General features: G+C 44.7%; 2 protein-coding genes across 4 annotated transcripts; both read left to right on the forward strand.

Annotated features, from left to right (window-relative positions):
* Positions 1-477: 477 nt before the first annotated feature.
* On the forward strand, positions 478-1,713 carry LOC144123490 (uncharacterized). The gene is made up of 3 exons (XM_077656310.1): positions 478-874; positions 1,012-1,212; positions 1,271-1,713. Exons 1-3 carry the CDS (start codon positions 478-480, stop codon positions 1,711-1,713), a joined length of 1,041 nt encoding a protein of 346 aa, XP_077512436.1.
* Positions 1,714-9,838: 8,125 nt separating this feature from the next.
* On the forward strand, positions 9,839-26,204 carry LOC144115734 (uncharacterized). Of its 3 annotated transcripts, XM_077650225.1 has the most exons (5): positions 9,839-10,219; positions 12,524-12,615; positions 15,850-15,996; positions 20,183-20,345; positions 26,013-26,204. In XM_077650225.1, the coding sequence occupies exons 1-5, from the start codon at positions 10,152-10,154 to the stop codon at positions 26,035-26,037; spliced, it is 495 nt and encodes a 164-aa protein (XP_077506351.1). In that variant the 5' UTR covers positions 9,839-10,151; the 3' UTR covers positions 26,038-26,204. The 3 variants fall into 3 exon arrangements, with proteins under 3 accessions (XP_077506351.1, XP_077506353.1, XP_077506352.1); XM_077650227.1 differs by lacking the exon at positions 20,183-20,345 and having other exon boundaries at positions 15,850-15,946; XM_077650226.1 differs by lacking the exon at positions 20,183-20,345 and having other exon boundaries at positions 9,842-10,219.
* The last annotated feature ends 349 nt before the right edge of the window (positions 26,205-26,553 follow it).

The following is a 26,553-nucleotide window of genomic DNA, read 5'->3' on the forward strand; positions in this document are numbered from 1 at the left end:
GCAAGAATGGCGCAGCTTCGGCACATATCTACAGCGATAGGTGCGAAGAGTGCCACAGTCACGCTTCAAATATTCAAATGGCAGCAGGCAGCGCCCGCCAGCGTAGCCATTGCGTGAGCAGGGCATCTAGCGATTCCTTAGGTGCTCTAGGAACAGGCCCGGATCAGAGCAGCGCCGTCACATCCGGTCCAAAAGCACCACAGAGGTGTAGCAGCAGAAGCGGCCTTACCCAGCAGGAGCAGCATTAGTCGTCGCAGATGATGACGCCGAAGTGCGGTGGAATTGAGCTCGCTCCTCGTGCCGGCGTCCCGCGCCGTTCGGCTCCACGTCATCAGACGTTCTAGCACTTCAGCCAGTAAATCAATAATTTCCTTCTTCGTGCCGGCTTCACACTGATTGGCGCGACAAACCGGTGACTCCGGACGTCCGCTCGAACCCCCCCCCCCCATGACCAACGCCGACGACAACGCCTCCGCTATGCCCGCTGACGGACCCTCCAGTGCAGTCTCTGCGCCGTCACTTCGCCCTCCCCAGTTCTCGCCGGCCGATCCTCAACTCTGGCTCGCTCAAGTCAACAGCCAATTCACTATTGGCCGCATCACCACCCAGTCGCAGAAGTCTCATAATGTCGCTGCGTCGGTACCACCTGAGATTGCCGCCGAAGTCTGCGACCTCCTCATAACTCCGCCCGCCTCGGCCCCTCTTGATACGCTGGCTGCTGAGCTCATCAAGCGAACAGCCGTCTCGGAACATCGCCGTCTGCAGCAGCTCATCTCCTCGAATAAATTGGGGGACCGCAAACCAACACAGTCGCTGCGGCGGCTCCAGCAGCTCCTGGGCGACAAGGCTGCCACCTTCGGACAAGCCTTCCTGTGTGAGTTTTTGCTTCAGCGCTTGCCGTCGTTGGTCCACATGGTGCTTGTGCCGCCCAGGGGTTGTCTATGGAGAGGCTCGCTGAGCTGGCGTATTCCATCATGGACGTTTCAAAATCCACCATTTCTCTCGGCGCAGTATACCAGCCTCCCACCCCGCCATCGTCTCTTCCCACCCGCGTGGGCCTTCAGAGCCTTCGGGATGACTTCCATGCCAAGATGAACGTCTCTGCGACCAAATCGCCCCACTGTCGACCTCCCGCTCTCTTTCGCCTTCCTGTCGCCAGGCCTCACCTTGCCGACGTTGTGCTACCCCACCTCATGAAACCTGCGAGTGCTGGTATCATCGCACCTTTGGTGCAGCAGCGCGTCAGTGTACCCCGCCCTGTCGGTTCCAGGGAAACTTCCCTCGACACCACTAGAAGCTTCAAGTGGTGTCACCCCGGACAACAGCCGATTATTCTTCATATGCGACCACATCTCGGGCTTCCGTTTTCTCGTCGACACTGGAGCAGAGGTGAGCGTCCTCCCCTGCAGCATCCCATCCTCACCTTCTCGCCTTCCTGGCCCATCCCTACAAGCCGCAAATCTCACCTCCATCGCTACGTACGGCGAACATGCTCTTGCACTCAATTTGGGCCTCCGACGTGTGTTCCGATGGGTTTTCCTCGTCGTGGACGTACGGTACCCAATCCTCAGAGCCGATTTCCGGCGCCACTACAATCTGCTGGTCAACATGCATACCAAGTGTCTCGTAGACGCCACGGCAAACCTCTCTGTTCAAGCCCTCCGTCTTCGAGAACCGCTTGCCAGTATACCCAGCCCACACCAGTCGATCTAAGATATCTCATGGATGAATGCCTTTCTCTTCTCTGTCCTCCCAACTTCTTACTGCCCGTCAAACACCAGGTCACGCATCACATTGTCACCATTCGCCCGCCCACGCATGCTCGAGCCTATCGCCTTGCTCCAGACCTTTAACTATGGCATGCAACGAGTTCGAACACATGCTGGAGCTCGGCATTATCCGACTTTCATCTAGCCCATGGGCGTGTCCTCTACACATGGTACCGAAAAAATCCCCAGTAGACTGGCGCTCGTGTGATGATTGGTCTCGCCAAGGCCTACCACCAAATCTCTGTAGAACCATCCGATGTACCCAAAACTTCAATCATCACACCATTCGACCTCTACGAATACCTCCGCCTTCGTAACTCTGGCCAGACATTTCAACGCTTCATGGACACAGTTACAAGGGGTCTACATTTCTGCATGTCCTACATAGATGACCTACTCGTATTCAGCCGCGATGCGGAGCAGCACTTGCAACACCTCCGACAGCTTTTCGAACGTCTCTGTGATCACGGCCTGATCATCAACAGAGCAAAATGTGAATCTGGCAAGTATTATAATTATTATTATTATAAGTAGGAGCTCGACTTCTCTGGTCACCATGTCAACAGCTCCAGCATCCGGACTGTCCCATCAAAAGTCCAGGCCATTCAAAACTTTCCTCGGCCTGCTTCAAACCGCAAGCTCCGCGAATTTCTCGGCCTTATCAATTTTTATCGCCGTTTCATCCCTCACTGAGCTGCTCTCCTAAACCCGCTGACAGACATGCTTCAATACAAGAAAACAAACTCCGCAGAGCTGGCATGGTCATCAGTTGCTCTGGATTTTTTCCAGGCGGCCAAAGCGAAACTATCTGACCTCGCTCTCTTTGCCCATCCGCGTCCTGATGCACTCCTACGCCTCATGACCGAAACCTATGACTCCGGCGTTGGAGCCGTGCTCCCATGCTCCATCAGATCGTGGATGGTTCTTGGAGCCCTCTGTCTTTTTTCTCCCGCAAGTTTTGCGCTGGCGAAAGCCGCTACAGTACTTTCGGCCGTGAACTCCTTGCCATATACATGTCCGTGCGGCATTTCAAGCACCTCCCAGAAGGTCGGCAATTGCACATCGTCACCGACCACAAACCTCTTATTTTTGCCATCAAATCGAGGAGCGGTAAATTCTGGCCCCGTGAAATGCGTTACCTTTCGTACGTATCAAAATTCACGACCGACATCACATGTGCAAGCTCTTGACAGTTCCCCTGCGAAGGCTCTGTCACGTGTTACTGCTGCTCTCGCCTCGGCTGCTTCACCACTGAACTTCGACCTAGCCACCCTTGCAAAAGCACAGCAACTTGACTCGGAAGTCATGGATCTTTGCCAGAACCCTCGTTTGCTGGTTGTCCGTGAAATTATCCTGCCTTCGTGCCCCGTCTCCGTCATCTCCGAGACTTCGGCCGGCACTCCGCGCCCTTTGGTGCCCTCTGTCTTTCGTCGTCTTTTCTTCGACGCCTTCCACGGTCTATCCCATCCCGGAATTCGCGCCACGCAGAGCCTTCTCACGCAATGTTACGTCTGGACCGGCATAAACAAGGACGTGCGCGCCTGGGCTCTTGCCTGCCTGGATTGCCAGCAGTCTAAAACTCAGCGACACACGACCTCTCCGTTAGGCTCGTTCCCTCCGCCATCAGTTCGTTTTGACAACGTCCACATCGATATATTGGGCCCCTGGCCACCTTCCGTTGGAGAGTAATATCTGCTTACTTGCATCGATGCGTTCACTCGCTGGCCCCAAGGATTACCTCCGCCTGACGCCATCAGCGACACCATCGCCAGAACCTTCGTCGCCGGCTGGGTCTCCCTGTACAGGCTTCAATCGACCACCACCACTGACAGTGGCGCCCAGTTTGAATCTCATCTTTTTAATAACCTTATGACTTTACTTGGATTTTCCTGAATCTGAGATATTGCTTACCATCCCATCGCCTACGGTATGATCGAACGCTGCCATCGTTCGTTAAAATATCCATCAAAGGACAACTCGACACTCCCGCTGGTTCTGCTCAGTCTCCGTGCTACACTGAAACAAGATCTTCGTTGCACTCTGGCAGAACTTGTCTTCGGCTCACCCATGCGTCTGCCTGGTGAATTTTTCAAATCTACCAATTCGTCTACAAGTCCTGACCCTACCGATTACGTGACGCAGCTCCGCTATTTCTTCCGCCATCTCAAAGCGCCACATCTCCGACGCCAGTCTCGACTATCTTCACATGTTCCATTTGAACTAGTGACTTGCATGCACGTCTTTGTTTGCCGAGACTGTCCGCAAGCCGCTTCAGCGCCCCTACGACGGCCCCTTCTGTGTACTCGAAAGAACACCGAAGTTCTTCGTCGTCGACAATCATGGGCGCACTGACACCACTTCAATCGACTTCTTGAAGCCAACCTTCACAGAGGACGCCTCGCCCACTGGACCTTCATGCGTGATTTCTCTGCCCCAACCGGTCGGCTGCCCTCCACCGCCATCTTTCCCTGACACTTCTCAGAAGCGGAAAGTATCGTACCGTCTCCAAGGTTCACCGGATTCCTTCACTAGCGATGGGGGGGGGGGTGGCGGTACTGTAGCAGCAGCAGCGGCCTTACGCAGCAGGAGCAGCACTAGCCGTCGATGATGATGACGCCGAAGTGCGGTGGAATTGAGCTCGCTCCTCGTGCCGGCGTCACGCGCCGTTCGGCTCCATGCCAGCAGACGTTCTAGCACTTCAGCCAGTAAATCAATCAGTTCCTTCATCGTGCCGGCCTCATACTGATTGGCGCGACAGAGGAACGCATTCCGTCGACCAGTCAGCGTTTCCACATGAGCGACCGCGGTACGCTTCTGTCGGCACCGATGAAATCTACTTGGCTGTTGTTGTCCTCAATACGATGATGGCGCTTACCCACTGCGGGGGATTGACAGAGTGTCACTGCATCGTATCACACTACTTGCGATGGACAACTGGGACGATTACATCAAATTTACCGAGGTTAATTATTTGGAATTATTTTCCTGGAAGGTAAGCATAGACTTACGGCTAATTCAAAGCACAAGCACAAAACTAGTGGAATAGTGTATTAAGACTCGGCCGTCAAATGTATGCAGTTTTATACGTGGTTGCATGTATTTGCTCTTCCGTAGCTTTATAACCGCAACTTCTCTACTGCATTCGAAAAACGTTGGCAGCATAAAAAAAATTAAAAATTGTCACAGGCTCAGACCATGCTTATTCCGTCGAGCTTCCAAATAGGCTTCGTGACACTAGACATACGAAATAAAATGAGCAGCACAGTGTGATTGGTTTTAATTCAATCTGTTAGTGCTCTTCTTTACATAAATAACCAATCAAGTTCAGATCAATCAGGGTACTCTACGGGCAAAGCCAAGAATTAGGGTGAATTTCATTCAGCTCTAAAACATCTCATACGCCGTGATTCTGGGTTAATCCGATTTATTGTGATCCCACTCACGCTTCCTTGACCACATTCAATGAAGGTTTAGTAGGCACCCACCGTTTTTCTACGGGTATAACCTTTACCATGTTCTCTAGGTACTCAGCTCCTTATCGGTGAAATGACTGAAAAGTGGCTCCTTGGCCCCGCCTTATGGAGGCTTCAGCACGTTTGCTAAGGCAGTTATTCGTTAAGGTGCAGTTGCGTTTTTGAAAGTCGCATCATATTTGCTTGAGTCTCTCTTGCACTCACGAATTAAATATAGATGGGTCTGTGAACTCATGATACGCGGTCAGGGCAGCCCCTCTTTAAATATTATTCACTTTGTCACACAATTAACTTGCATCAGAAGACTGCGTTATCTTTCCAGGGCACTCTTGTGAAGCACTGTATGAACATTTTTGGACAGTTGTCTATTCATGAAGTTTGAGAGCGCTGTTTAGGATGGGGACACTATCGTGATAGGTGGCTATGGCAATCACTAAATCTATCCCCACGCACAAGGAGTGCGCGTAAGGTTGAGGAGATTGAAAAAAAAAGATCGCAATGTACTTACATTCATTCGGCATGAGTTTCTACTTGCCTAGCGCATAATGCTACTAGAAACTCTCTGGAAAACGAGAATACACGAAATATAAATTCTGCAATGCAATAAATTCAGTGCGATGAAAATGTCGCAGTAAACAGATTCCAAGTGTCCCTGGAGAGCAGACCTCCTAGAGCGCGCCTTCACGGCAGCAGAGGCAGCCACATCTCAAGCACTGCGCAGAAAAAAAAATTGATAAATCAATAAAGTTCATGAGGAGTTCACGCATACCGCAAGCTCAAATATAGTTCTCGAAGGCAAACAATTCGGTGTAAATGGTGCCACACCAGTGCTGAGCAATAAACAGAGAGACGAAGAGAGTCATCGTCCAAGTTTATCAATGCAAACCTATCACTTGGGAGCACACTGGATTGCTTGCAAGACGAGGACTTAGTACTAGCTGTTTCTAGAGGGTGAGTGTTTACGTGGTAACCGCTGTGGATGCTCAAATTCGGAGGTTAGATTTCCGACCGTGGCGCCACATTTCTATATACACTGAAGAGAAAAACCATGCCAACATTCTCCAGGACATTACCGGACACCGGCGACTAGTGGGATCGGTTGCACTGTATAGTAGTGAACACTGCGTAACTCAATGAGGATATTTTGAATTTATAATTTTGAGAAAACAAAAGGGTTCGAAGTTTCTGCGCGAACATGGCGATTTTCACGACTGTCTCTTCCTTCTTGCTGCAAAATTTGACCTATGAGATAGCTCCTCAGCTCACAACGATAACTTACGACGGCCATAGAAAATAAATGAGGTGTGCCCAACGCTCGAATTTCTCGAGGTGTTCCTGAGTGTTCAGCGCCACGTGGGGCATCGCGGTAGCCGCGCAAACTAGAAGCATTTGTCCAGGGTTCTAGGATTTCTCTCTTGCACTGAGGCTTGCGTTCCGTGGTGATTACATCGTGAAGGTATCGAGAACTGCCACGGAAAATTACGCGACTCCTCCGCAGCTGTTAACAACACTCACAATATAGTGCGGGTTGATAACCCATATTTAGATTAGCAAAAATTAGGATGCGCCAACTTGACAACTTGCCAATAAACTAGTGCCTAGCACCCAACTAAACATTGTTCGCATGACATGCTAGCGGTACTGTCCATAGCTATGATCAGAACAATTCATTACGTATTCTGCTAAAGCAAACGGAATTTTCGGAGCAAAAAATAAAATCCAAGCATGAAAAGAGCAGGAAAAGCCAAGAAACATGACAAGCACGCTAGTACGAGTAAATAATTAATTGAAATTATTTTTAAATTTTTAATGTACTCATTTCTTTTTAAGCTCTTACGTTTTCAGTATTTCAGTAATCTTTAAAAATTCATTACTTAATATTTGTTAATCTGTTACGTTATTATTTTTTGAAGAACAAGTGCAATCGGTGCTCTAAAGTTGAAAACCTAAATGTGTGGACAAATTGAGGTGTAGGAAAGAATTCACTCACTTTACAGCGAACACAATCGAACTAACAAAAAGCCACGCTCGCAAGGATGTCCGCACAAGAAAGCCCCAGCGGCCGCCATGGGCTAGGCGTGGGCACATTTGTCGTTCCCGCATCTTTTCCACCTGTATCCTAAACAGGGTATGAAAGGGCTAAGCATGGGCTGCATGCAGTTCGTGTGCATAAAAAATGGAATTATATGATGGTGAAGTGCGGGGAACGCCAATAGGGGCTACCCCTGCAGCATCCTCAATTATCCAAGGAGGCTAGCTGCGTGTGGGCAAACATCCAATATTCCCGCCTACATCCTACAAGTGCAGTGTGTAGAAAATACGTGGGCGGCGCATTGGCACATATCTGATATTCCAATATCTTCCCCGCCTACATATCTGGTAGAAAAGGGCAAAGTGTGGACTATGTAGTGGAAAATGTGTGTGCATGAACCTGGGCTATACGACGGTTTATTACGGGCAACCCCGATTGGGGCTTTCCGTGCATCACTCTGATGACACTGTGTGTGGAAGCAGGAGTTTATTTCTGCCTGCAGCCTTCGTAAGTCCTGCGTCGATTATTCTGGAGTTTGCAGTGCAGAAACATCACGCGTAATTTTAGCGATCGTTTCTCGGCGACACCTATGGACATGTAGTGCCACTTACATTAGCCTCGCTGCATATCCTACATCACGTGTAAAAGGGCTGCATGGGTGCCACAGCGATGGAGCATGGTCGCATGGGTGAAGTGCGGGCATATATATGCTCAGCATATGGGCTGCCCTCTCAGCACGTTGATGAAGCCAGACGGATGTGGCAGATAGCTTGCTTTCCCGCGTTCAATCTATATCCTGCATAGAATATAGAATTAAGCATGTAATTTAAATTATATGCGCTTCAAAATGGCAAAGAATATAGGTAGACGAATTCCGGCTGCCAGCAATAACTGAGACGGTCCCCTCTTCTTCCCCGGTACAAGTGGTTCTTGTTAGTTTTGTTGTAGGTCATTTGATAATTTGAAATTTTGTATGGTCGCTCTATGTTCGATATCATGAGCTATTGCAGTAATACACATTTTGTTGAAAGCTGCAATAGAAACTTTTAGATTAACTTTTTTTGCAGTTCATGAGTAAAGCAGACTTGTTCTACAGATCATATCTATGTAGCATAAGCCGAAATGCGGTTTAGGAGAAACTTGGTGCTGTGCTAAAAAAATATGCAGCGGAAGTTCGTTAATCCGGTCTGCAAAAAACGAGAAAGAAAACAGCTAAGAAAACATTTTTTAAAGTTGTTCTGTAAGGAGCTGAATCGTTGTCGCCTGCTTTTGACAAGAAAACTGCACGGCAATGATACACGGAGGCGCAGATTGCCTTAGTCTAACTGCAATTTTGTGACAGTTCGCAGTAATTATTTACCATGACATTAATAGCCACGCTAATAGCCATGCGCCAGCGCCTAGCGTGCTTCCCAACGCCGTTCAAATCCAGCACGCTGGCTGCTAGGTCACGTGGTAGGACGCCGCAAACGCTCCTCCCCTCCTCTCCCTCTGAATTCCGGAGTGATATCCGGCTAGGCCTTACGCCGCGCCGAGACGTGGTCTGTGCTGCTGCTGTTCGTGTGCTGTTTGTTGCTGATTTCAAAATCGTTCGTTCAAATTTCCGTTTTGGTTTCCTGCTTATCGTAGCTTGCGCCGCGTGTCAGCAATGCAGCCGTTCGCGTACTTTGTGAAACAGTGGCCACGCCGAGAAGCATGGAGCCGTTTCATATTGACAACGCGTTTGACTTCAACCATAGCAGCGGCGAAGCAAGAGAAGAAACCGATTACTGCAATACGTCGAGTCTTCGTTTCCAGGTGAGACCCGTAGTGTAGCACAAGAGTGCGTGCCATTGGCGACCGCGAAAATAAACGAGCGAGCGCAAAGGCGAGAAGAAGCGGAAGGGACCAAGCTCTGTCAGCTCTTTCCTGTTCGTTTCCCTTCGGCATTGCGAGTGAGTCACTGGTTGTTTCCGTTGCAGCAAAGTGCATTCCACATATAATAATCAACCTGCTTGTCTGTCAGTGTTCACAGTGTATGCGTTGCGACGCGACCGCCGAGGTGTATGCATAGATGCGTTTGCTGAATGTCAGGCACGTGTAGGAGTCCTAAATGTAAATGTGGCAATTGTATACCACCCAGCAAGGCGCGTGACTATGTTTTAGTCTTTCGTTAAGGTGGTTGCCCGACTTTCTGTTCATTATTCGACGTGGGACGTGATCGTGCACTGCATGCACGCCTGTTTTTGACGCCCCTATGGGCCCGTTGCGGACTGCCGATAGCGTGCGCAGCTCGGTCTGTTTAGCGTTGTGTTATTCTCTGCGAGTATGTGCGTCTTTATAGTGATCTGATGTGGCGTCTTAAGGTTAGCAAGCACCTCTACGAGCCGATTACACTAGCTGTCAAGCTCAGAGTGGGAGGTGTGTGACGCGTCAAGGCATGCAACCGACTGAGTGAATACAGCGACGCGTCACTGCGATACGCTAACAAACAGGGAGCTGCCTGGTCGTTCACTTTTCTAATATTGGTAACGTTGCCTGCAGCTGTAAAGTTCTTTTAGTTGCAGGTGGCCGTGAATAAAAATCATTGCTAAATGTTGACGAAGGATTAGCCCTAGAAAAAGAGCGCTTTGTAGTCCTTTCAAATTAAGTGGTTTTGAATAACCCAAGTAGTACAGAGCTTATAGAAATTAGTGTGAGCAAGTGGCGGTATGTAGTTGAAGTTTGGCTGTTTAAACATTTTCTTGTGGTTGTGTGGAATGCCAGCAATACAAATAATTATCAGGAAGTGCCAGGCACTGTGGATGCAAAACACATAGCTGGAAATTACGATGTTATGCGGGTGAAGTGCCTGCTCTTCAGTATTGGCGAGGTCTGAAAAGAGCATCATCGGAGAGGATGTCTCCGCTGTCCAGACTTGGGGCTGTTCTTGTCTGTGCCCGTTCAGCGTACATTGCAGAGCACAAGTATGTATCGAGTTTTCTAAGAACCGGTTTTTTTCACCTCTGTGTTGAGATTAGTGTTGCAATGTCTGCTTTGGACCAGAACGTTGATGGCATGTATTGACATCCCCTATTCAAAATAACGTTCGTGTCTCTTCTCAATAGGTCATCATCTGATATTGCCAGTTTCCTGCTCAGAATAAAGCAGTGCTTAAAATAAGGGGGTCTCGGCTGGCCTCAGAAGCTTTACGAAACTAACGAGGAATCTTAGACTCCCCGTACTAGAATGTAGGGAGTGTATGAATCCGAAGCAAGCAACCAATTTTCTTTTTTCTTTTTTGTGGTGATTCTAACACTTCTCCTGTCATTTCTAAAATATCGTGGCGATTTTTAGCAAGAATCATTATCATGTTTGTTATAGCCGGGATGAAAAAATGCAAAGTTGACAGCACAACACACAGGGTGGAAGAAAAAGAGAAACCCGCACCCTCATACCACGATTGAGTCCAGAGCTGGCCGCTCAGCTCCAAGGCTACACAGCATCAGCAAGCACACTGGCATAGCCTCAGCTCAGCCACTTTCTCTCTCTCCCTCTCTGGTTCTCTCCGCACCTGTTCTCGAGCCACTAGTGACCTCCTTCAGTGCAGCCAGTGGCTTTAAAAAACACCAATATTAAGTAATGGGCTACAGGGCAACATTCAAAGGTGATATTACAGCATGAGAAAAATGCTTTTATCCTTTTTTCCTCTAGTACCCATCTCACATGGCACTGCTCATAGACAATCATAGTAAAAGGATAACCATGTCAAGCTTCTGCACATGGTGTCACGTGGCACTCCTCAGAGACTGGTCCAGCAAAGACGCCTTATTTCACTTGGTGAAAAGAATATGAATGGTGTTGTATAGTGCAGCTATGAATGCGCCTCAAAGATGAAACAATAATTGGACTTGACAGCTGCTCTTGTAAGATTCTCTTCTGTGGCCTCTCACTGTATAATAAAAGTAAAAATTAGCGCTGTTTTTGCTATCGTTACGCAATGTTACACCAACTCGCCCAGCAATAGGTACTATTAAACAAACCTTTCTCTCTAGTTGCATTATTTTTACTGCCTCTAGATCTTAGTAGAAAATAAGCACTGTCTACTGCAAACTACTTCAGTGTGTGTTGAATTATAGCCTGTGCACAAAAAAGCAAAAAGTGCCTAATGAAAAAAGGTGAATGTTCACCATAATTTCTTACCTGGGTGGTTGTCTTGGTGAGTTTAGATTTTTTCTTGCCATTTCACTTGCTAGGTAATGACACTGTGCAAGTTCAGTGAATATACTTGCTCTAATACACTTACAGGAAGGTAGGAGCTTGTAGTGAAATATTTGTGATTGTGATTGTGATTGTTTATTGGTTTCTTTCCAATACAAGGAAAAAGCGAAGGGAAAGCTAAAGGCTATTGGCCTGACGAGGCTCTCCCTCCGCATGCAGTTTCGACAGCATTACAAAAACACACATTTGTTGTTCCACTTTACACATTTCTAGGTCTTGCAGGATGCAGTACATATGATTATACACAAATATAAACAACAAAGAGAATAAAATATTAACAAAGGTGCAAAGCTCAGTCATCGCGGAGAACATATGTGCATATAAAAAGAAGAAAAAAGAAAGAAAAAAAGAAAGGCGACATCCTAAACACAGAGAAAAAAAAACAGTACTGGTTTACAGACGCTACACATGATTTTAAGAGAAGTCATTGGTAACGAATTTCTTTCTCAATAACCAATGCTTTTACCGTTTTTTTCTTCAGTGGTTTCTTTAGGTTAACATCTTCAGGCAATTTGTTTAGAAGCACCGGAATTTGGTAATTTAAATGCTGTTTGCCATAATTCGTGCGCGTTCGAGGCTTTCTGCGCTCTTGCCTCCGAAGGGCGAGCGTATGTGTTTCGACAGGACTACTACTTACGTGAAGTTTATGTTTTTGTACATACTGCAATAACTTGAAACAATAAACTTCATCAGCTCTCAGCAGAGAATACTTTACAAACAGTGGACCTGTTGGTAACTCTTGTGGGTGTCCTGTATACCTTTCAAGCAACCGAAGTACGCGCTTCTGTAAATTGAGTATTCGCAGGTAATTTTTACTAGAGGTAGTACCAGCCTTTCGGCATGCTACCTGATATCATAGTTAAACAAAGCTTCAAAGAAACTGCATATACTATGGACACCAGATGTTTGCTTGCGTCTTCTTTCGAATGCCTTTGACATTAATGTACATGAACCACCCCGTGACATTTGCTCTATGACTAGTAAATAATTTGTAATTCTCTTTCTTCTAGTTGTTTCAGTATTATCAACCGAACGATGGCTGCGACGTGTAGCTGGTATTCAGGTCAAGTCAAAAGCAAGAAAAGTGGTAATATGACTGCTGGTATGGCATTTGTTGTCATTCCATCTTTTGAAACAGGCTGTTTTAGGGGTTGTAGTGAATTAAATCTGCATATTAACGTTTATATTCAAGCCTTTTCTATGCCTCAGCAGACATAAAGGCCAACTAGGCATCACAGCTATCATTCGGCTGATCAAGCCTAAACAACATCAGAGAAGGACATGAAATTATAAATTATTTATAGGTCGGCAAACAACACTTGGGGATTCATGTATTCTAATGTCTAATGCAGCATCTAAAAAAATATGTGACCAAAATCACGTGTTTATAGTCCTTGAAACTAACTTTTTAGTTGTATATTTCACTGTTCTCAATTTGCAGAGGTAGCAGTGTTCAGTACTGCTTACATTCTTTTTGTTGTTCTCTTTTCATTCGTTGGTTGAGCCCTGTTTTCCTGTGTTATTTTGTGTTGTGTAATCGCATAGTCAGTTTACCAATTTCCCTCAAGAGGAAAGTGTACAACAGCATGATCTTACCGGTACTCACCTACGGGACAGAAACGTGGAGGCTAACGAAAAGAGTTCAGCTTAAGTTAAGGACAACGCAGCGAGCCATGGAAAGAAAAATGATAGGTGTAACGTTAAGAGATCGGAAGCGGGCAGAGTGGGTGAGGGAACAAACACGGGTTAATGACATCCTAGTCGAAATCAAGAGAAAGAAATGGGCTTGGGCAGGGCATGTAATGCGAAGGCAGGATAACCGCTGGTCTTTAAGGGTAACGGAGTGGGTTCCAAGAGAAAGTAAGCGTAGCAGGGGGCGGCAGAACGTTAGGTGGGCGGATGAGATTAAGAAGTTTGCAGGCAAAGGGTGGATGCAGCTGGCAAAGGATAGGGTTAATTGGAGAGACATGGGAGAGGCCTTTGCCCTGCAGTGGGTGTAGTAAGGCTGATGATGATGAATCGCATAGTGCATCGCTTCTTTTTTGTTTGTGCGTCACTTCTGTTCAGTGTTTTTTTTTGTGACAGGCCTCATGACAACTGGCAGAGCTTTCCTTTCATTTTTGCCTTCTCCTGTGATGGTGCTCATGGTACTAGACAAAATATAGTTTACTGAAAACCTGAATTCTAAATTGTACAGAATCATTTAGGTGCCCTCTTCCGTTTTAGCATATCTATTAATGGTGATGCCTACTGTTGCCAAGAATCTTACATTGACAAAAATTTGTTTCACAAGTGCAGGGAATACTTTGCTCTCATGTATGGTTAGTGCATTTACAGTGTATAGTTTGTACATGGTTTCTTAGTTGTTGACTGACACAGTGGCCTCATTGGCTGACTTTTGTATTATTATGAGGGGTTCGAATTTGTTTTTCTTACTGCTCATGAGTTTTACGGAGCTTTTTAAGCCTTCTTCAACAGTCATGTGTTTTTTATTCCTTTATTTAGGATACTGAGGCTCAAATGAGCGAGCATCTGGTGCCAAAATACGAGTATAACTTTGTGCCACTTGTCAGCTTTGTTTATGATGTTCATAACTGTGCAAGTAGGAAGTAATTTCAAGTCTCGGTGGTCCTTCATTTGCTTTAGCTTTTCAGCCTTTTTGCCAGATGTCAGATTTTGGAGGATAGTTTGTCACCGCCTTCATCATTGAAGTAGGTGGCACAACGTACCAGCCGTGACAATCGGTCATTATTACTAAGCACCCCACCATTACTTTATGAGCACATCAAAGCTGATATCTGATGGCAACTTTGATGAGTATTGACACCTGAAGTTGTCTGTTTACAAGCATAATGTTACGGACGACTTTAAAACTTCCTAAGCTATTGGGTTCAAATCAAGTTTTTGCTTGCTGCCAAACTCGCTGAACAGAACTTTCATTGTGAAAATTAGTATAACACTTGGAAAAAGCAGCCAGGTCCTTCATGGAATGTGAATGGTGCACACCGGCATCCTGCTCCTGCAGCAAATCATGTGGGTCATATGGGAGGTTGTGTTAAAAAGTAATGAAGCATGGAAATGAAAATGTTGATGCACAGTCATTACCATTTTGTGGCCCTTCAACAATTTGTCTTTTAAAGGCACTGTACTAAAGAAACTAAAGTGCACCGGAGCCGCTGGAGACCTTTTGTGCGAAGTAAAGGCTTACTGACTAAGCTCTTGACAATTTGATGATTGTGCAAAATTTCAAAATGACTATTTTACTATGTCTTTACGAACATATACTCTCTAGTGTCACATAAGGTGTAATCACAGAACTTATCTCTAATTTTTCTTTGCTCTTCAGTTTTGTTTCTATTTATATTTTGTATTTCTTATCATGAACACCACAGGCCATGCACTCCTGTACTACTTTGTATAAGGAAACAGTGTCAAGTCCAGCATCTCTGCGTGTGGGCCCCTCGTTGAACACTATTCTGATGCACTAAATTGTTTGCCTTGAACTATATCGATAGCTCATGCACTTCTAGCTCAAAAAATGTTGAGTAATGTTTCGTTCAATTTGACTACAAGAAATTTGCTAACTGATAGCATTTTGAGGACACATTAGAATTACTCCAAGTCAACAGGCATTAGAGCCTTGCTTGACATGGGCATGGGCAAGGAGTGTAATTAGAAAATTGCTCTTAGCAGTCACTGCGAAGCCGCCGCTGTGGCTGAGTGGTTACGGTGCTCGGCTGCTGGCACGTAAGACGCAGACTCGATCCCGGCTGCGGCGGTTGAATTACAATGAAGGCGAAATTCTTGAGGTCCGTGTACTGTGCAATGTCAGTGCACGCTAAAGAACCCCAGGTGGTCGAAATTTCTGGAGCCCTTCATTACGGCGTATCTCATAGCCTGAGTCGCTTTGCAAAGTTAAACCCATATAAACCAAACCGTAAACCGAACTAGTCACTGCGTGTTGATTTAAAAACTGGCAGTGCTCCTATTATTTTTATTTTGAGTATTTGCTACCACACACACCAATCTGCGATTTTCAAGGATGAAGTCAATTTTTTTCAATAATTGTGCAGTTAAAGTTGCATATTCTAAAAGTCAAAGCAAGCAGTTGCCTTTCGTACTTCACACTGCCATCAAAACTCGCCACTATGGCATGGCACCATTAACGTCAAGGTGTAAGTCTTGCGTTGGTAATAAACGGAATGATTTCTTACTTTCTTTCTTCAACAGGCGTTAAAGCATACTGCCAATGTGAAGCGTACAAATACAATTATTATCATATTTCTGGCTTCGAATATGACTAAAAATTTTTATACGCGTGTTCTTTTTCCTGTAGGTGTATCTGAATTGAAGGTAGAGAAGGCAATGTATGACACCATGAAGGGAATCCCAAAGGTTGCAGTACTTCACAAGAGGACTGCCACTACCATCTGGTCAGAAGAAGCAGTTGTACAATGCAGTTCCAGTGGCAAGTGCTCAGGAGGTGACAGCAGTAAACATGGAAAAGGTTCTCCACAAGGCTAAGCGTTGAGGGCTGGGATAGTCGGTTCTGGGCAAAACTATGAGACATCATTCCAGCACACAAAAATTATGTCCTGTGTCCGTGGTGTCTGTCCTCTTCGTTCATGTGGTTTTGTGCGCTGGAGTGATGTTTCATATTTCACTGAAGTGAAAAATGGATGCACTGAGGGGTAATTGCTAGCTTTAGCTGAATTTATCTCGGAGGCATATACTCACTTCATCAGTGTATGTGAGAATTACGACTCAGGTTTGTTAGTGGTTTATAATATGTAAGCGCTAACAAAGGATAATGACAAACATACAAGACGTGGCCAAATAATTGTAGATGATGTATTCATGTGAAAGTTTTTTTACAGGAGGTTAATTGATTGGTGCAGTTAGCTCATGTGAGGATAAAAGAAGCTTAAAGGCCTAGGCTCTATGTGCAGTCCGGCAGTGCATGATCTGTGAAATTACTCATAATGAACAGCTTTTAGTGAATACTTCGCAAGCAATGGAAACAGAAGACTGACGGTACTTAGCAGTCATTGGCCCTGAAGATTGGATTTTAGGTACTGAGGCCTAAGTGATGCTGATTCAGTATAGGCATTCATGGGTGCCGCGTCATTTGCCATCGTACATGAATCCTCTGGTTGTCTCTACTTAACAACGAAAATTGTATGTTATAACTTGTAGCCATCACTGAAAGCTTTTTGCGTGAAAATAAGGTGAATTGGATGCTAGCTGGGCTATTGTTTAGCTGTCAGATGCCATGCTGGAAGTGCCTGTTAGAGTCCATCATGTAGCCCATAATGAGCCCCTCTCTTCCCTTACGTTCTCTGCTCTCTTGACTAGCTGTTATGCATACAGTTTTGCAAGTCATATTCTAACTTCAGCTACTTCAGTTTACATGTAAAAAAGTTTTGGCTACATTTTACTCAAGCATAGATGTGCTTGAGCTCTCTTTCGATAGTTTTGCTGCATGCTTTGTAAAAATAGTTTGCAGCATTGAATATCACAAAGCATATCTTAGCCACTTTTTCACACTTAGCAGGGACGGCCCAGTGGGGCCTGCAGAGATGGCTCGAAGCGGTTGCAATACTTTGTTGCATGCATGTTGGGAGGAATCATGCGACTTGTGTGTTATGTATTTGTGTGGCAGTAAACATTGCTACTTTGGAAAAGGCGCCGGTCTGCCATACAATGTCGGCGAAGCTTAAAGAACCCCATTTGTTCTAAATTAATTTGGAGCCCTGCACTACAGTGTCCTGAAGCCGTTACTGTTATCTGCCTTGCTATGAGAAGCGGCCCTTGCAAGTGATCTGCATGCTTAGAACCAGTCAACTGGTTAAGCTTAATCACTTAACTCGTAATCAACTTGGAAATTTTTTTATAACTGGAACACTATTGCGTGGATGCTCCAAAAGAAGTGCATCTCACTAGAAGACAGGGAGTGGTAGGCACCATAGTGGGCAATGTACAGTATGCAGAGTCTACCGTGGGCTTGTGTGTGTGCAAGTGTCTGAAAGTACTGTGCAGTAAACTGCACCAGAGGCTCAGGATGTGTATAGCAAGCTATATCTAAACAAAACTGATGTGCGCTCAGGCAGCTTTGGTTTCAATATATAAAGCAGGAAAATTAATCTGGCAGATTTTTTGCACATCTGTTAGGGTTTTACCAGTGCCAGGGCTCAGAGCATCTGCTTTAAGGTTTCCTTTCGAATCATTACCATTCCAGCCTTGTCATTTTGTATGTGGCATTCAGCTGAAAATAAAATTCAGCAGTTGGATTTTTATGCTTTGCTGCCACTATTTTGGAAGAAATGATAAGGAATGGTCTTCTAAATAGGTGCAGCCAGCCAGTGCTTTACAGTTCTGCACCCTCTGCACATAAAATGTCTCATTACATGGATTTTGTCACCCTGAAGTATACTTGCATCAATTTTTTTTTAAGTCTTATCTCCTTTTTGTGGCCATATTTATGACATCTAATCATTTCTCTAATTCCTTAATTCCTCTTAATTTGTTTTCTGCAGCAGTAGAATTTTATTATCAATTTATTTCTCTATGTTACCAAGTATTAGAATCTCTGAGCCTGGTAATGAATCAAATTACGGAGATGTTAAGAGTTCTATTGATTTGCTCAGAAAGCCTGACTTTGTGTTAGGACTGTCATGCCCAATATCAGCTGCAACGCCAAAATATGATAGGAATTGAGATTATGATACAGGCGTACCCAGCTGTGTTGTAAATATAGGCAGTTAGGTATGAATAAAAAAGAAAAAACTCTTAACGCAATAATTCACACTTTCATTCACACAGCATGATGATGAACAGGGGCAAGGGAGGAGGCACCTAAAAGCGTTTTTCGGTGTCTTCCCCCTTGCCCGTGTTCATTGTTGCACAGTGTAAATGAAAGTGTGAAAGACTAGCTCATCCAGACACTGATTTCAATCAAATTATACATGTGGGACGCTTAATGAGAGCAGCATTGATTTACTATATAGCAGAAGACAGTATATTTACTGCAGAGGCAATGCAAGATGTATTGAATGTGTAGTATATGTTTGCACTACTGAGATAAATTTAATAGCAGTATTTCCCAGTTGGTCTTTTCACTGATTATTATAGTGTATTTCACACAAATTCGTGATTTTGTTTTGTAGTTCTTCAGGCATTGTGGCTACGCAGCTGGAGTCAAGCTGCTATCAGGGAAATGCAACATATTCGACTTTGTCAAAAAAGATGCACGCTATGATGCTAGGGGCCTCCTTCTTGACTATACTGCCAATTTTGTTATCAATGAAGCTAAGGATGCTTTTGAGCAAATGTGAGCATCTTTTCTTTCTTTACGATACGTGCTTGCTCTTCATCTTCGGCAAGAACAGAAATGATGTGGTTATGTGCATGCTCCCGTGTACAATCATGTGAAAAATTATGACACTGCTAGTGTGTGCCACACTATGCCTAACTGCGTGCAGGTGCCATCTGATGAAATGCTCGTGCCACCAAGTCCGGCCCGGCGAGATTGGTGGATGTTAGTGCACCTGCCTCGGCATCAGGAGGACTTGCCCTTTTACACTATTTGGCGTGCATTCGCAGGGATCTCTTAATTTTTTTCAAAATAGTATGTTCAAACTCACAGCATCTCAATCACGACATTCTGCGGTACACCAACCACACGAAATCGAATGGTACACCCACCACACCAGGTAACACTAAACCAAAGCAGGCCAGAGCTGGTATCAGACAACCGGGTCACAGCAGAGAACACCAGACCAGAACACACTAAAGTATCAGACAACCGGGTCACAGCAGAGAACACCAGACCAGAACACACTAAAGCACACCACACTACGCCACATCAGGACCCGTGTCTGAAAATCCTGAGCTGGTTGGAACACCATACTCGGTCACACCAGAACCCGTGTCTAAAAAAGCCAGTTTGGTGTAAACACCAGAAACGGGCTGGTGTTTTTTTCTACTGGGTATATGGCAATTCTTTCAATTGCGCCTATGAACTACTGCATAGTATTGATTCATTTTATTATAATTTTGATGCATAGTATTTTGTTCAGCTGTAGTTTAATTTGAGCCCTTTACATATGGTGAGTCCACTTCAGATTAAGTTGGGACTTCGAAATTGCCTAATGTTGCGTTTGGATTTGTAGACACGAAAGCTTCATTTTTTACAAGTGTATTTGGAGGAGGATTTGCTGTAGTTAATGTATAGCCTACTACAAGAAATTAGCACAAGCATTAGCCTTGCTGTTCATAGTGGCAGCTGATGGTTATGTGCTTACATCACTCAAGTAGCTCCGGACTACAATTGTGTCATGATTCAAGGTGGCCTTAAATTAATGGCTTCACTTTTCCCCCTTATCTTATTGTTTGGGAAGCATATGCCATTGAGTCATGCATAAAGGGAAGTTAATATGATGATGCAAAGATGGGCGTTTAGAAAACATCTAAGAATTCTGTTATTGTTAAGTTGAGTTAAACCACTGTGATCATAGGTCTGTTTGAGTTGTCCGTATGTTCCTGTTCTACATGCTTCTGATTTTTTGTTGATTTGGACATGGTTCCTCAAAGAGGTAGTTTTATGTAAGATTCATTGTATGGTTTTCATGGCATAGTTCACTTTGTATAATCTGTATGATCTACTTCAGATCAAAAAGCTAGCACTCATTGGGGTGAGACAGCTGATGAGGCTACAAAACTTATTATGAAGACTTTATTGAAGACTCCTGTGGCCCTCAGGAACAGATTGAAGGGGCAGAACGAAAAAGAAGCATTTGAGAACCTACGGCTGTACAGCGCAATTGTTGATGAGTACATGTGAATCTTCTGAAGGTTATAGACATTTTTTGGTACACACCATCTAATTGCAGGAAAAAGCTACTTTCAATCTACATGGTGTGGTTTTCAGAACTTCCGTTATCAATTACTGAGTAGGCATCCAAATTTAAAGGACTATAGGTACCAAATGTTTGCCTGTGCGTTTTCTTCTTTCAAACCATGCGTTAGACATTCTATACATATACGACCACTAAATAATTTATAATTGAATTTCATAGTGGTGGTTCAAAAGCCGAAACACATGCGAATCAAGTAAGAGACGAGACACACAACCCAGCGCTAAACTTACAACTGATTTTTTATTTGGAAGAAGCACGTCATATATACACACTCGGAAAAAACAGCGCACACGCGCAATGTCATCAAGATTCCTAGTGCTAGTTGAAGGTAAAAACCGCTTTAAAAGCTAGTATGTATCTGCAGAACCGCTGCCCACTATGTAGCATACTGACTTCTTGAAGCGATAATGTAACAGATGGCATACTCATGCACCCATTACTTTTTCAGATAATATGAAACGGCTCAGCTCCTTCTCTAGTGCGCTGGTGAGAATGAGCGAACATCAGTGTCATCAAAAAACGGCGTACATTTGCTCGTGAAACAATGCTTAGCTAGGTTAGTTTCTTTCTTTCTTAAAGAATTAGCATGTTCCATGAGCCGCATGTTAACGCAGCGGCCAGTCTCGCCTATGTAGGTAAGGCCACAGGACTGAGGGGTTTGATACACTACGCCAGTCTTAGAGGGAATATATTTACATGATTTATGTTGCAAGCATTTCTTCTGTGCCCTTCATGTCTTCTTTGAACCGCCGCTCCCACTCTTTAAAGGTTGTTAGGTGCAGAGAACAGAGGCTTTACCCCATGCTTGCTCCCCACTCTTTTGATCGGGTGCGATAGCGTGTGGACATATGGCATAACCACTGCGTTGCTTCTCCCTTCTTCCGAACCCTTTTCCAGCCCGAGGTACTTGCAGACAATTTCAGCGCACGGAGGACTTAGCACTCGAAACGAGAACTGAGTCCGGGAAACCAGCTTCCCTACATCTGTCTGCCTGTGCTATGAGACTGGGCATCATTTTATAATAACAAGATTTCTTTACTGCCATGCCTAAGCATCCCGTATCGATGCCACTTTTTAGAAGCTTTGAATAAAAGGACCTGCAATTCAAAAGCGGCTTTTCACTTCTAGGGGATTACTCCCAACAGATATGGTTGGGTTCGAAAGGCAATTTTAAATCAAGGAATGGCAAGACTGTTTCTTGAGGGTCTTCATGTGTGAACCTCAGCCCCGACCCATTATGTGCAAAAACATCAAGAACATGTGACACAAATTCGGGATTCATTGAGCTAGCCAGCACCAGGTAAACGTCCACATAACTGAAAATGCGTATGCAAATAACTAGCTAGATCAGTCAACTTTCATATCAACCCGGCTTAGATAAATGTTACGAGAATGTGAGCTACCTTGGCACTTATGCACACACCCGATTTTTGCATATAAAGTCGACCATCCCACTCAACAATTGTGTTACTAAGGTAGTAAGGTAACAGTTCCAGAAAAGATCCTGTTGTGATTCCGCACTTTTTCTGGAGCACGCATTCATCGTTGTCCTCTCTAATACGCTGCTGAACATAACTGGATTAGTTCAAAGCGTGGGAGAGAATAAAACAAATCAACCACATCTACGCTTAAAGCATCATATAGTGCCCGGCTCTCATTTTGGAGGAAATCAGCGACTGCCTCAGAATTAGGTACGAGAAACGGATCCTTTACACGAAGTGACGACAAATGTTTGCAAAATTAGATAGACACAACCAACTGCCAAGAACTGCTCAGAGACGCTTGCCCGGAAAGGAACGTTAGGCTTGTGCATCTTAGCACTAAAGAAAATTTCTAACATCGAGTGCTCAGAGAAGGCGGTGACTTTACTTCGGAACTTTGTTAGAAGGTATAGCAAAGAAAGTGAAGGAAGCTGAACACTCGGTGCTAGAAATTTTGTTTAGTGCTAAGATCCACAAGCCTAACGTTCCGTTCCGGGCAAGAATCTCTGAGCACAATTCTTGGCAGTTGTTTGTCTCTACCTATCTTTGCAAACATTTGTCGTCACTTCGCGTAAAGGATCCGTTTCTCGTACCTAATTCTGAGGCAGTAGATGATGTCCACCGAAATGAGAGCCGGGCACTACGTGACGGTTTAAGCGTAGTTGTGGTTGATTTGTTTTATTCTCTTCCACACTTTGAACTAATCGAGTATGCTCAGCTTTGTATTACGGATGACAACGATGAATGCGTGTTCCCAAATTACTGTGGAATCACAATAGAATCCTTTCTGGAACTGTTATCTTACTACCCCAGTAACACGATTGTTGAGTGGGATGGTCGACTTTATATGCAAAAATCGGGTGTGTGCATAGGTGACAAGGTAGCTCCCATTCTCAGTAACATTTATCTAAGCCGGGCTGATATGAAAGGTTAGACTGATCTAGCCGGTTATTGCATGCACATTTTTCGTTACGTGGACGATTTCCTGGTGCTGGATAGGTTCGTGAATCAGGAATTTGTGTCAAATGTTCTTAATGTTTTTGCATGTAATGGGTCGGTGCTGAGGTTTACACATGAAGTCCCTCAAGAAAGTCTCGCAATTTCTTGATTTAAAATTGTCTTTTGAACCCAACCATGTCTGATGGCAGTATTCCCCTAGGAGTGAAAATCCCGTTTTGAATTACAGGCCCTTTCATTCAAAGCTTGTAAAAAGTGGCATCGTTACGGGATGCTTAGGCATGGCAGTAAAGAAACCTTATCATAAATTGATGCCCAGTCTCTTAGCTCAGGCAGACAGATGTAGGGAAGCTGCTTTTCTGGCCTCAGTTCTCGTTTAGAGTGCAGACAAAGTCCTCCGTGCGCTGAAATTGTCTGCATGTACCTCGGCGCTGGAAAAAGGTTCGGAAGAAGGGACAAGCAAGGTAGTGGTTATGCCATATGTCCACACGGTGTCACACCCGATCAAAAGAGTGAGGAGCAAGCATGGGGTAAAGGTTCTGTTCTCTGCACCTAAAAAGCTAGAAAGAGTGCTAGAAAAAGAGCGCGCGAATTCTTTAAGAAAGAGAGAAACTAACCTGGCTAAGCATTGTTTCACGTGGAAATGTACGCCGTTTTTTATGATACTGCTGTCTTGTTCGCTCATTCTGACCAGCGCACTAGAGAAGTAGCTGAGGTGTTTCATATCAGAACAAGTAATGGGTGCGTGAGTACGTCATCTTTTACATTATCGCTCTGAGAAATGAATATGCTACATAGTGGGTAGCGATTCTGCAGATTCGTGCTTTTAAAGCGTTTTTTCCTTGTACTAGCACTACGAGATTTGTTGACACTGCGCGTGTGCGCTGTTTTTTCGTGTGTGTATATATGACGTGCTTCTTCGTAATAAAAAGTCTGTTTTATATTCAGCGCTGGTTTGTGTGTCTCGTCTCTTACTTGGTTCGTGTGTGTTTGCGCTGTTGAACCAGCACTCATCAAAACCAACTAGCGCAATCTGCAGTTTTTCTACAATTTATTTTTCTTTTTGACGCTGCTTCAGTTTCATCAGTCGAACGATGACTGTGACGTGTAGTTGGTGTTTAAGTCACATGAGGCATAAAAAAATCAGATATGTTAGTGCTGATAGGTTTTTTTTCTCATTGCAGGTCTTGGAAGAGTCTGGATTAAATATCGTAGAGAATTAAAGCTACATATCAGCGAATGTATTAGTTTTTATAGCTGCATTATGTGACCAAAACATCAACTTGACAACAGTGGGCGTTCGGTCGATGAAACCAAAACAGCATGAGAGAAGAAATTCAATTATAAATTTTTTAGCGGGGTTGTAGGCAAATACCACCAAGTAATCCACGTATTTTATTATCTAACGCACCGTTTTACAGAAGAAAACACGCAATATATTTAGGTGTCTATAGTTCTTTAATGGCTCATGCACCTTTCGGTTATTCTTATTTCGGATATTTATGGTTATTATGGTTACGGATAGGGGTGTGCAAATATCGAAATTTTCGAATACGAATCGAATACAAATATGATGTAAAATTGGCTTCGAATATCGAATCGAATATCTGGTCAGCACAAAAAATAAATTCAGAAAAGATAAACAAGCAAAAATTGTTGCTCATATTTTTTCAAAATTGTGTATGGCCTTTGCAACTGAAATAAACGAAACTAGACTGCCTCAGCACTGAATTAAAAAACATGATGTGCGCAAAAATGTGTACTACCTAATTGAACTGCATAACAATAAGCAACCTGTAATGTGGTCAGGCAAAATGCAAGCCATAACATGACAAGACTGGAAACAAAAATACATGTAGGCTAGTAAAACCTCAATTATTCAGAGTTCAAAGAACCGACAGAAATGCCCAGGTTTTTGAAGGTCGATTTACAAAATTCCCCGCGGCCCCGAAAAAAACCCAAAAATGCGGTAGTCTTGTGAGGTGGCTCTATCGTGGAAACACCTGCAATCCAGTGACGAGCACAGAGTTACGGCGTGCTGGAAGACATCGCGAACATAAGCGAGATGGGAACGCGCATTGATGTCGGAATGGCGAGACTGTTTCTAAAAAAAGGAAAAGAAATGGCAAGCGACGTGTCAGTCAGCGTCTGAAAGCGGCACGGTGCTGAGATTGTACTACTGGCGAATGTGCGGGCCGACAGTTGCCGTTGCAACGGGCGAGTGGCCAAGCTCAGAAACCAAAACTATGCGGCCAGGTTATTTATTTAACCTAGTGACAGGGGCCCTCCGAACATTATCACGCCTGCCGTTAGGCCCACTTAAGAGGTGCATGGGTAACAGTGCACCATGCAATACGCGGGATTTTTACAGGATCGCTTTCCCTGTTGTGACACCTCGACTCTCCCCTTCGGGAGCCTCACACAAAATTCCGCATTAGGCTTTCTCGCATAGCGTAGTTGACAAAGCATGATGGCGGTGGTCACGCTCAGAATGTTAAGGTGACAGAACGAATGCCATGGGTGAGGGCATTATTTAGATAAGACCTTACAGAAAGATAAAAAATAAACGCACTTTCGCGTTGTAATTGTTAGAAGCGAGTCGTCCCCCATGTTGTTCGCAGCACGTGTGGTAAATGGGAAAGTCCACCTGCGGAATTGTGAACAAGGTCAAGCCTAGCGGCATCGGAATGCGATCGGTCGACGCGACAAACGACGAAGAAGAAAGAACAGGGCTTTTATATTGTTTTCCTGGAACTTTAGACTCTATATTCAGATAATTTTCTCAGATATTGCGCTTTTGCAACAAATCAGTCGGCGAGATATACGATCGCTTCCGAGTATTCGGGAATTTTGGAATATTCGGAAATTCACGAATATCAAATCTCGAATGTGAATATGAATCGAATATGAAACTCATTCGATTCGTATTCGAAATTTCTAATATTCGCACACCCCTAGTTACGGATATTAATAGCAAAAGAAATTTGCTATTTCAACATTGCACATTGTAGCATTGCAAATGGTTATGAAGCATTTCCTGGAACATGTGCCTGTAATGCTGTGCAAAGTGATTTTTATCTACCATACTGAAAATCAATTTGATATGTGTGTTTATTTGTTCACTTTTACATCTGTCTTTGCAGTGCAGAATCTCAACAGCCACCATAGAAGGCATCAACAACAGAGTGGCGGCGTTCCTGCGTGGGGCGAGAGACTGGGATGGCGGTTGGAAAGCTCGGATGAAGAAGGTGGACCCTTAACCCCAGTAATTGGGGCTTTGTAAATAAGAATGCCCAAAATGTCTTGCAAAAACAAATAAATAAGAAGCATTCTTACTTGCATTGTAATGTCAGATATGTGGAATGTAATTTCAGTAGTAACATGCACACAAATAATACTGATGAAGTGAAAAAAGCCTCTCTGGGTTGGCAAGATGGACCTCAAGTCTAATTGGGTCGGTGGGCCCAAAGTCATAGAGCTATGGGTTCTACATCGGTTACCTTGGTTGACTTCCCGCAAGTGTCACCTAAGAAACCCACTGGGACCAGAACGAGCTAGCCCCCAGGGGCCCAGTACGGGCTACCCCAAAGGGGCCTGGAACGGGCTAGCCCACGGGGGCCCGGAACGGGCTAGCCCACGGGGGCCCGGAACGGGCCAGCCCACGGGGATCCAGCGCGGAGCTTT

The sequence above is a fragment of the Amblyomma americanum genome, chromosome 1 (assembly GCF_052857255.1).
Source record: "Amblyomma americanum isolate KBUSLIRL-KWMA chromosome 1, ASM5285725v1, whole genome shotgun sequence".
NCBI classification, from domain to species: domain Eukaryota; kingdom Metazoa; phylum Arthropoda; class Arachnida; order Ixodida; family Ixodidae; genus Amblyomma; species Amblyomma americanum.

Excerpts from the sequence above, each read along its gene's own strand:
- LOC144123490 (XM_077656310.1), top strand. The coding sequence starts at position 478 with ATGCCCGCTGACGGACCCTCCAGTGCAGTCTCTGCGCCGTCACTTCGC. Across the intron at positions 875-1,011 it reads CTTCGGACAAGCCTTCCTGT|TATACCAGCCTCCCACCCCG; the intron begins GTGAGTTTTTGC and ends CTCTCGGCGCAG. Across the intron at positions 1,213-1,270 it reads CATGAAACCTGCGAGTGCTG|GGAAACTTCCCTCGACACCA; the intron begins GTATCATCGCAC and ends TGTCGGTTCCAG.
- LOC144115734 (XM_077650225.1), top strand. The coding sequence starts at position 10,152 with ATGTCTCCGCTGTCCAGACTTGGGGCTGTTCTTGTCTGTGCCCGTTCA. Across the intron at positions 12,616-15,849 it reads AAGTGGTAATATGACTGCTG|GTGTATCTGAATTGAAGGTA; the intron begins GTATGGCATTTG and ends TTTTTCCTGTAG. Across the intron at positions 15,997-20,182 it reads CAGTGGCAAGTGCTCAGGAG|ATCAAAAAGCTAGCACTCAT; the intron begins GTGACAGCAGTA and ends GATCTACTTCAG.